An 11401-nucleotide genomic window follows, 5' to 3' on the forward strand; every position below is an offset into this window, starting at 1 on the left:
TTCCATATTCTCATTAGATTGTAAAAGTTTGATTGCTTTTTTCTCTTGGTTTTTGAGATTACTAAGTCTTGGAAGACCATTATTGAAGTTATGGAAGGTCTCTAAATATGCTACAGGGTAAAAACCAGGTTTAGACCTGTATGTACAGCTTTAGGGACTTGTTCAGGATTGTGCAATGTATAAGGTATGGAGACCTGGTTGGGCCAGGCTGCAAATGTCTAGAGTAACTTTCCTAATGTAGGAATTCAAATCAAGAAACAGATCAGATTCCTTGACACTTTATGACGGGCAAAAAGAAAGGCCCTTAGATAATAACGGCATCTCACTACTGGAGAAAACATGCACCTCACTTCTAATGTGACGGTACTTTGAGCCAGGCAGTAGCCTTTCATGCACCAATCCTCCTCCTGAGAACTAGGGCACTTCTTCTGAAGGCACCTTCTGGGGCAGCACCCCCAGCAGCTCTACCCTTCAACTGATAAGTCTATATTTAAGACAACTCTACAACATGAGCCTCCAACTGGAGACCATGTACTTACGCTAATCACCTGAGATGTACTTATGCAATGTTGTGCCTTTTTTCTCTGTTCCTCACACAGTGAACACTTACCTATCCTTTGGAACCTGTTAGATGAGTGACATTTCTATATCTCTCCCCATCTAGGTCTGTGAAGGATCACTGGGCAGATCTGATGGAGCTGGAGGTACAGGACCCGATTTTTCTGTTATGTCCTTTTAAGACCAGCTTTAGGGTTTGTGTCTTTTCGTCTTGGCTTCAGACTTCCTGAGATGAGCGGCGCCTGATGAGCAGCTCTCATGGTTATCTGGAGCCAAGAGGAAAGATGATGAAGCAGCCATGTCCAGCAGGTCGTGTGACAGGCAGCAGAACAGCAAATCCCTCACGTTTCTCCATTGTTGAATGTCTAGAGACAGAAGGTGAGCTGTGGACAAGCCCCCCAGCTCCATAGTCCCCCTACATATAACAGATGTGGCTGGTTATGTCTCAATAATACAGATATCTGGCTTATTACAGTCAGCTGAGCGTCCATGTGATTGTTAGCTCTTGTGGTTTTTGCTCTTTTCCAGGATTATCGGAGAGAATTCATCAGTGAATGGAGGAAGTGGAGTCTGGACGTGGTCCTCTGCCCAATGTTGGGTCCAGCCTTCAACACAGGCTATCCGGGACAGTTTCTTGGTAATTCTATGGCTTTATGCCTCCGTAGGGGTGTAAATATTTTTGTTTGCTGCCCCCTCTGATGAGGGGTGTGTAAGATGCAGATAGACTCATTACGATGTGGTGTGGTAATGTAGAGGACCTCTGTCTTGCCCCCAGCCCCGATCTCCTACACCATGCTCTACAACATTCTGCATTTTCCGGCTGGAGTCGTCCCTGTTGGCTCCGTCACCGCAGAAGATGAAGAGAAGCTGAAGCTTTACACAGGCTACAGCAACGACCCCTGGGACAAGCTCTTCAAGAAAGTTAGTATAATGGCAGCAGGGACGATGGGAGTAGTCTTCCTAGGAAACAGTACATCTCTATATATAATGGGCGGTGGTCTCTTCCACCTCCTACTGCTGACTCTCGGTATGTGCTGTCTCTGCAGGCTGTCAAAGATGGGGTGGGTCTGCCCCTGTCTGTCCAGTGTGCCGCGCTCCCCTACCAAGACGAGCTCTGCCTGCGCCTCATGAAGGAAATTGAGACCCTCAGCATTCACCATCACTAGAGGGGGACGCGGACACCTACTGAAGGGTGAAAGGGTCCGAACCATAGAGAATCGGCAGACCACCAATATGTCAGGTGGTGGGAGAAGGGATGGCTTCTCCTGCTCCAGTCTGTCTGGGAGGGGTTAATAAACAGAGTGGTGGGGGTAATATACCGGGGTGATATATAACAGGTGGTGGGGGTAATAAATACAGTGGTGGGAGTAATATACCGGGGTGACATATAACAGGTGGTGGGGGTAATAAATACAGTGATGGGGGTAATATACCGGGGTGATATATAGCAGGCGGTGGGGTTAATAAATACAGTGGTGGGGTTAATATACCGGGGTGATATATAGCAGGTGGTGGGGGTAATAAACAGAGTGGTGGGGGTAATATACCGGGGTGATATATAACAGGTGGTGGGGGTAATAAATACAGTGGTGGGGGTAATATACCGGGGTGATATATAACAAGTGGTGGGGGTAATGAATACAGTGGTGGGGTTAATATACTGGGGTGATATATAGCAGGCGGTGGGGGTAATAAATACAGTGGTGGGGGTAATATACCGGGGTGATATATAGCAGGCGGTGGGGGTAATAAATACAGTGGTGGGGGTAATATACCGGGGTGATATATAACAAGTGGTGGGGGTAATGAATACAGTGGTGGGGGTAATATACCGGGGTGATATATAACAGGTGGTGGGGGTAATGAATACAGTGGTGGGGTTAATATACTGGGGTGATATATAGCAGGCGGTGGGGTTAATAAATACAGTGGTGGGGGTAATATACCGGGGTGATATATAGCAGGCGGTGGGGGTAATGAATACAGTGGTGGGGTTAATATACCGGGGTGATATATAACAGGCGGTGGGGTTAATAAATACAGTGGTGGGGGTAATATACCGGGGTGATATATAGCAGGCGGTGGGGGTGATGAAAGAGGAAGATAATGGACGTAGAAGGATTTTAGCCAAGAGACGATCCTAACTGCTACCATCGCCGAATCCTCTGCTCTCACCTATCACTTATATGATTCTCTTGTTATGACACAGGTATAAAACAAACTTCTTATGACATCATCAGCAATATTATGACCTCATTCTTCTTGACACCTATCATCCTCCTGAGACAGGGTGCCATCTAGTGGCTGAGCATGTACATCACATCCACATTGGTCCCTCCATGAGACGATGATATTAAAGTGAATCTGGGGAACAGAGGACACTTTCATGGCGCCCTCCTTTTCATCTTTTTAGCTGCCAAACCCGAGATGGGCGCACAGCTTCTCAGACTACCTGGTAACCCAAGGCACTTTCTGCTTCCCTCGGTTTGGCCAGCATTGGTCACGTCAACACAAATAATCCAGGGACAAAACAGTCAGCAAGGAACGGGGGCTGTGAAGAGAAACTCTGATCCCTAAAGCCTCCCCAGGATTGATCACCAGTATCTGATCGGTGGGGGTCCAACACTTGGGACCTCCACTGATCAACTGTTTAAGACACCAGAGCTCGCAGTAGGGCCGCAGCCTTCTCTCAGCTTTCCTTAGACCAGTGATGACACATTCATCGGTCACGTGGCCTAGGAGCAGCTCAGCCCCATAGAACTGAATCGCTGAGCACAATACCAAGCACGGCCACTATACATTGTGCGGCGCCGTGCTTGGTGAGCACAGAGAAGGCTGCAGCACTGGTGCCTTGTCAAACAACTAATCAGCGGGTGTCGGACCCCCACCGATCAGATACTGAAAATCTATCCAGAATTGAAGAACCCCTTCAACTTTCAATTGTGTGAGGATGACAAGGCCTTGTGTCTACAGTGAAATACACAGAAAAATGACAATAAATCTCAGAAGGATTTACTCTGTTCAAACTGTAGACTGTCACCAATAATGTCCCAACTCCTAGTAATAGAAAATGAAACTCATGAGTAAAGGTAGAGAAAACTCCAAAAGTACAACTCATAGGGCAGAGATATATAATATGAGTCTGGAGGAAGACAGAAGGGTCTGGAGGAGGACAGATGACTGTGGAGGAGGACAGAGAAGTGTGGAAGAGGACAGAGGGATCTGGAGGAGGACATAAGGATCTGGTGGAGGACAGAGCAGTGTGGAGGAGGACAGAGGGGTCTGGAGGAGGACATAGGGATCTGGAGGACAGAGGAGTGTGGAGGAGGACAGAGGGGTCTGGAGGAGGACAGAGGGGTCTGGAGGAGGACAGAGGGGTCTGGAGGAGGACAGAGGGGTCTGGAGGAGGACAGAGGAGTGTGGAGAAGGACAGAGGAGCCTGGAGGAGGACATAGGGGTCTGGAGGAGGACATAGGGGTCTGGAGGAGTACATAGGGATCTGGAGGAGGACAGAGGAGTCTGGAGGAGGACAGAGGGGTCTGGAGGACAGAGGAGTGTGGAGGAGGACAGAGGGGTCTGGAGGAGAACAGAAAGGTCTGGAGGAGGACAGAGGGGTCAGGAGGACAGAGGAGTGTGGAGAAGGACAGAGGAGCCTGCAGGAGGACATAGGGGTCTGGAGGAGGACATAGGGGTCTGGAGGAGGACATAGGGGTCTGGAGGAGTACATAGGGATCTGGAGGAGGACATAGGGGTCTGGAGGAGGACATAGGGGTCTGGAGGAGGACAGAGGAGTCTGGAGGAGAACATAGGAATCTGGAGGACAAAAGAGTCTAGTGGAGGACAGAGGGGTCTGGAGGAGGACATAAGGATCTGGTAGAGGACAGAGGGGTCTGGAGGAGGACAGAAGGGTTTGGAGCAGTTCAAAGGGGTCTGAAGGCATCAGAGGGGTCTGGAGGAGGACATAGGGGTTTGGAGTAGAGGACACTTGGTCTGAGAATGAAGATGGTCAATTGTAGATTTTTCCACCACTCTCATGTGTATACTCTGTATACCTAAAGTGAATCCCCCTTAACTCGACCTAGATCCAGCATTCTGTATTGATTAGTTTCATTACTCATCTTTTCAGGGGTGCAGCTCTCTCCTCCATTTTCCTGAAACAGGTTCCTAATAATCGGCCTGGACATAGACATGTGACGTGGGCAGTCACCACCAGAGGGAGCTCAGGGGAACACTGCATATGATCTATAGCAGAGGTCTCAAACACACGGCCCCTGAAGCTGTTTGAGCTCTTCCACTGTGGGGACAGGAGGCAAAGTAAAGTACAGGGTGGGCCATTTATATGGATACACCTTAATACAATGGGAATGGTTGGTGATATTAACTTCCTGTTTGTGGCACATTAGTATATGTGAGGGGGGAAACTTTTCAAGATGGGTGGTGACCATGGTGGCCAATTTGAAGTTGGCCATTTTGAATCCAACTTTTGTTTTTTCAATAGGAAGAGGGTCATGTGACACATCAAACTTATTGGGAATTTCACAATACAAACAATGGTGTGCTTGGTTTTAACATAACTTTATTCTTTCATGAGTTATTTACAAGTTTCTGACCACTTATAAAATGTGTTCAATGTGCTGCCCATTGTGTTGGATTGTCAATGCAACCCTCTTCTCCCACTCTTCACACACTGATAGCAACACCGCAGGAGAAATGCTAGCACAGGCTTCCAGTATCCGTAGTTTCAGGTGCTGCACATCTCGTATCTTCACAGCATAGACAATTGCCTTCAGATGACCCCAAAGATAAAAGTCTAAGGGGGTCAGATCGGGAGACCTTGGGGGCCATTCAACTGGCCCATGACGACCAATCCACTTTCCAGGAAACTGTTCATCTAGGAATGCTCGGACCTGACACCCATAATGTGGTGGTGCACCATCTTGCTGGAGAAACTCAGGGAACGTGCCAGCTTCAGTGCATAAAGAGGGAAACACATCATCATGGAGCAATTTCGCATATCCAGTGGCCTTGAGGTTTCCATTGATGAAGAATGGCCCCACTATCTTTGTACCCCATATACCATCAAACAGTCTTGGCGGGATCTATCCAATGTGGGTGTCAGACCAATAGCGGTGGTTTTGTTTGTTAACTTCACCATTCACATAAAAGTTTGCCTCATCACTGAACAAAATCTTCTGCGTAAACTGAGGGTCCTGTTCCAATTTTTGTTTTGCCCATTCTGCAAATTCAGTGCGCCGATCTGGGTCATCCTCGTTGAATGCTGCAGTAGCTGGAGTTTTTAAGGGCGCCATTTGTGGGTAGCTAATATCCTCTGAAGGGATGTCCGACTAATGCCACTCTCCAGTGACATGCGGCGAGTGCTACGCTGTGGGCTCTTGCTGAATGAAGCTAGGACAGCCACTGATGTTTCTTCATTGGAGACAGATTTCATGCCTCCACATTTTGGCAAATCCAACACTGAACCAGTTTCACGAAACTTAGGAAGCAGTTTGCTAACTGTAGCATGGGAGATGGGTGGTCTCGTAGGGTGTCTTGCATTAAAATCTGCTGCAATGACCCAGTTACTGCGTTCACCAGACATCAACACAATTTCTATCCGCTCCTCACGTGTTAACCTCGGCGACATGTCAATGGCTGTAAACAAAGAGAAACTTTTAAATAACTCATGAAAGAATAAAGTTACGTTAAAACCAAGCACACCATTGTTTTTCGTGTGAAATTCCCAATAAGTTTGATGTGTCACATGACCCTCTTCCTATTGAAAAAACAAAAGTTGGATTCAAAATGGCCGACTTCAAAATGGCCACCATGGTCACTCATCTTGAAAAGTTTCCCCCCTCACATATACTAATGGGGTCTGGAGGAGGACAGAGGAGTGTGGAGGAGGACAGAGGAGTGTGGAGGAGGACAGAGGGATCTGGAGGAGGACATAAGGATCTGGTGGAAGATAGAGCAGTGTGGAGGAGGACATAGGAGTGTGGAGCACTGGCATTACTTACTGCTCCCTGGTCCTCACCTGGTGCCAGCGCTCCATTAGGTCCGTTGTGTGAGGTCTGCATTTAGCGGACAGAGGGGTTCGGTGGGAGTTATGGGAGCACTCTGATTTTGGATTTGTTTAAATTTGTGGCAAATCTCTTTTCATTGGATTTTTTAAAATAACTGATCAGGACCAAGTACAGAATAAGCCAGGAGCCACAAATCAGTCCACAGGAGAAAACACGCCTCATGGGAGGCTATTTAAACATCCTATAGAACTACATACGCGCACGTGGATATAGACCTGCATCTAAGAATGGAACGCACCAGGATTGTAACAGGTAACGGACCCGTCAGAGCCAAATAACTGAAATCCAATTGCAGCGAGCCAGACCACAGGGGAAACACGTGAGGCTCACGGTGGGCCGATGGGGGTAGTAGTTGTTTGTACTCACGGTTAGCAGAGCCTCCCTGGGCCGGCAGTGCAGTGGAGGGGAAGACAGCACCAAATCCTCCGGAGCACTCGGCTGCAGGGAACACCAGCCAGATGGAAATTGAGGTGCCCTTGATGGTATAGGTGTTTAAGGTGCTTTGGTGGCTGGGCCCACCCTGTGTTCGTGATGCCAGCACCATAAGGTGCAAATGTTGAGTGTAGTAGTAGTAATAAAGAGTCAGTTGTTGTAAAACAATTCCAACCTTTACTTAAATCAACAGTCTCAATGCAAATGTTACAGTCCATCAATAAAGTGCATTCATATGGCATAAGTACAATTGTATTCCACTTTAACAGGTTTAGGAAATTGTCAGTCGAGGAGTTTTCTCTTTAGGGTTGACACTTTACTGGAAAGACTTCTTATAATAGTCCTAAACTTAATCTATAGCACTCTATATTACTAAATATGCCGTTTTCTACTTATCTTGCGCTATCCAGTAAGGGCGTTCTCCCTCGTGGCAGCAATCAGTCTTCTGCTGCATTATTTGCAGGATGCTCTCCTATAAAGATTTAGGTTATTCCACTTTATCCCGGAAGGCTTCTAGTGAATAAGGACAATTCTGCGCACTAATTATCCATACATGTCCCGGCACTTGAAAAGTTGCTCTCAGGCACTTGTGCTGATGAGGTCCATAAGCTTAGCTGTTACCCTCGCTAGGCTCTCTGCATCTTTGTACATAGACTCACTGTCTGGTGCTTGGTTGCTGTGGTCGTCTTCTCCAGGCTTGATCAGGGCCCAGAGGAAAGGAAAACAGCTACATGGTGATTTAGGCCTGTTTCTCTCCTCCATGAACTTGCTTCTCCTCTTCTCACTCTGACTCTAACATAGCATTCTGCTCTCTCTGCTCTAAGCTAGACACACCCAAAGCTATATATAGTGTGGTGCCAGCACCACCTAGGGGCGAATGGGTGGAATGACAATGCCAGACTGATAATAGGAAATACCATAAATTAGACAAACAGATGTTTAAAGTGTCCCATTTACAGACTGATGTGGAACACTGCATACCCCACTGCTAAAAGATAAGTTGTCCTCGACGTTTGCAGTGACTGAAGCTGTGGATCTCTACGCTGTCTCCTGAAATACACCAAATACACTCCATACACAAATATACATATGTTCATTGCAATGTACTACCATGACACTTCGATTACCTCCTGTAATAAAGGGTTATGCACAATACAGAATAGGCAATTTATCACACATATATATATATATATATATATATATATATATATATACACTGCTCAAAAAAATAAAGGGAACACAAAAATAAAAAATTGGAAATCACATTTTTCAACCCATGGAGGTTTGGATTTGGAGTCACACTCAAAATTAAAGTGGAAAAACACACTACAGGCTGATCCAACTTTGATGTAATGTCCTTAAAACAAGTCAAAATGAGGCTCAGTAGTGTGTGTGGCCTCCACGTGCCTGTATGACCTCCCTACAACGCCTGTGCATGCTCCTGATGAGGTGGCGGACGGTCTCCTGAGAGATCTCCTCCCAGACCTGGACTAAAGCATCTGCCAACTCCTGGACAGTCTGTGGTGCAACGTGACGTTGGTGGATAGAGCGAGACATGATGTCCCAGATGTGCTCAATTGGATTCAGGTCTGGGGAACGGGCGGGCCAGTCCATAGCATCAATGCCTTCGTCTTGCAGGAACTGCTGACACACTCCAGCCACATGAGATCTAGCATTGTCTTGCATTAGGAGGAACCCAGGGCCAACCGCACCAGCATATGGTCTCACAAGGGGTCTGAGGATCTCATGGCCTAATGGCAGTCAGGCTACCTCTGGCGAGCACATGGAGGGCTGTGCGGCCCTCCAAAGAAATGCCACCCCACACCATTACTGATCCAATGCCAAACCGGTCATGCTGGAGGATGTTGCAGGCAGCAGAACGTTCTCCACGGCGTCTCCAGACTCTGTCACGTCTGTCACATGTGCTCAGTGTGAACCTGCGTTCATCTGTGAAGAGCACAGGGCGCCAGTGGCGAATTTGCCAATCTTGGTGTTCTCTGGCAAATGCCAAACGTCCTGCATGGTGTTGGGCTGTAAGCACAACCCCCACCTGTGGACGTCGGGCCCTCATATCACCCTCATGGAGTCTGTTTCTGACCGTTTGAGCAGACACATGCACATTTGTGGCCTGCTGGAGGTCATTTTGCAGGGCTCTGGCAGTGCTCCTCCTGGTCCTCCTTGCACAAAGGCGGAGGTAGCGGTCCTGCTGCTGGGTTGTTGCCCTCCTACGGCCTCCTCCACGTCTCCTGATGTACTGGCCTGTCTCCTGGTAGCGCCTCCATGCTCTGGACACTACGCTGACAGACACAGCAAACCTTCTTGCCACAGCTCGCATTGATGTGCCATCCTGGATAAGCTGCACTACCTGAGCCACTTGTGTGGGTTGTAGACTCCGTCTCATGCTACCACTAGAGGGAAAGCACCGCCAGCATTCAAAAGTGACCAAAACATCAGCCAGGAAGCATAGGAACTGAGAAGTGGTCTGTGGTCACCACCTGCAGAACCACTCCTTTATTGGGGGGGTCTTGCTAATTGCCTATAATTTCCACCTGTTGTCTATCCCATTTGCACAACAGCATGTGAAATTGATTGTCACTCAGTGTTGCTTCCTAAGTGGACAGTTTGATTTCACAGAAGTGGGATTGACTTGGAGTTACATTGTGTTGTTTAAGTGTTCCCTTTATTTTTTTGAGCAGTGTATATATATACACATCACTTTTTAAAAATGCTGTTTTCGATTTACTTTGAGCTATCCTATAAGGGCGTTCTCCCTCGTGGCAGGCATCAATCTTCTGCTACATGATTTGCAGGATGCTCTCCTGAAAAGGTTTAGGTTTTCCACTATATCCCGGAAAGGCTTCTAGTGAATAAGGACAATTCTGCGCACTAATTATCCATAAGTGTCCCGGTACTTGGAAAGTTTCTCTCAGGCACTTTTACTCTAACATAATATTCTGCTCTAAGCTAGACACACCAAAAGCTATATATAGTGTGGTGCTAGCACCACCTAGGAGCGAATGGGTGGAATGACAATGCCGGACTGATAATGTGAAATACCATACATTATATAAATACATAAATAAGCAGATGTTTAAAGTGTCCCATTTACACACTGATGTAGGACACTGCATACCCCACTGCTAAAAGATAAGTCGTTCTCGATGTTTGCAGTGACTGAAGCTGTGGATCTCTACGCTGTCTCCTGAAATACACTAAATACACTCCAAGCAGATGTTTAAAGTGTCCCATTTACACACTGATGTCGGACGCTGTGCAATCATTGTAAGATAAGAGAAATATCTCTTGTCCATCAGCGAACTCCAACCGTGAAGACCATATACACCTATATTTGGGTATCGTACTATTGGCACAGCTCCTCCAGTCTAGCGACCTGAGTGACCTTCCAAAGCCAATGAGAAATAGAGGGAGCACAAGTTTGTCTCCAATATCTGGGATCAATGACCAGAGGGTCTTGTTGTATGTGGCACTAGAAGCAGGAAAGAAATAGGAACTTAGGGGTTAATATAGGGGCATTTTTGGATAAGATCTGGCGCACCCCGAATCAAGGCACAATCCCACCAAAGATGTAAATAAGAACCAAGAAGTAGATGGTATGGTGGGATCAATGCGATTCTGCACAATGGGGTTTTGCACCACCTGCTGACCAATTTGTACGTCGTCTCTTGCAAGATGATGCTGTGAGAAAGACCCCCACAGAATTTATAAATCTGGGAGATCTCCAGCATCAAAGCCAGTTCCTTCCTCCAAAATACAGGGGAAGGGCAACTCATGTGAAGGAGAGTTCAGGGGAAAGAAAAATGGGTTGTCTTACCAGGATAAGTGACTGAGTGTGCAGTTCTACTGGATGCTGCTCAAAATTGATTCAAGGCTAGAGGAAGGGGAGCAGTAACATCGCTAGGATTACCTACAATCACTTATCTCTGAATCTGTGTCTCTAGAGAGCTTTCGTGGTTTGAGAAGATGGCGGCCTCTCGCTCTCTGTTCCCTAAGGCCATATCGAGAATCTATAAAGGTCTGAACTCTCCTTCAAGGTTAGAGGAAGGGGATCAGTAACATATTAAAAACATATTAAAACGTAACTTTTTTGGTATACAAGGACTCTCCCTAGTCAGAGAGTAAAAAAAAACACCTTACAAACAAAAAGAAACAAACATGGGTAGGACCTAAATTGTTGTAATACCCATCTGTGGCAACACACCAGGCTAGGCACAAACCACCCTGGGCCCGAATGCACAATCACCTAGGCGCATTCTGGGCAGGACGTAGAGTCCCTATGTACCAGTCCCAAACTGGGGTGTCGGGACTAT

At 47.0% G+C, this 11401-nt stretch overlaps 1 protein-coding gene across 4 annotated transcripts; it reads left to right on the top strand.

Moving 5' to 3' along the window:
• The first annotated feature begins 603 nt into the window (after positions 1-603).
• LOC120984267 (fatty-acid amide hydrolase 1-like) lies at positions 604-2794 on the top strand. Of its 4 annotated transcripts, none has more exons than XR_005775238.1 (5): positions 604-704; positions 1087-1195; positions 1334-1479; positions 1605-1895; positions 2124-2794. XR_005775238.1 is itself a non-coding variant. In XM_040413316.1 (4 exons), exons 1-4 carry the CDS (start codon positions 693-695, stop codon positions 1722-1724), a joined length of 387 nt encoding a protein of 128 aa, XP_040269250.1. In that variant the 5' UTR covers positions 604-692; the 3' UTR covers positions 1725-2794. The 4 variants fall into 4 exon arrangements, 1 of the variants encoding a protein (XP_040269250.1); XR_005775239.1 differs by having other exon boundaries at positions 1605-1859; positions 1896-2794; XR_005775240.1 differs by having other exon boundaries at positions 1605-1859.
• Positions 2795-11401: the final 8607 nt, after the last annotated feature.

Source organism: Bufo bufo, unplaced genomic scaffold (genome assembly GCF_905171765.1).
Source record: "Bufo bufo unplaced genomic scaffold, aBufBuf1.1, whole genome shotgun sequence".
NCBI lineage: Eukaryota > Metazoa > Chordata > Amphibia > Anura > Bufonidae > Bufo > Bufo bufo.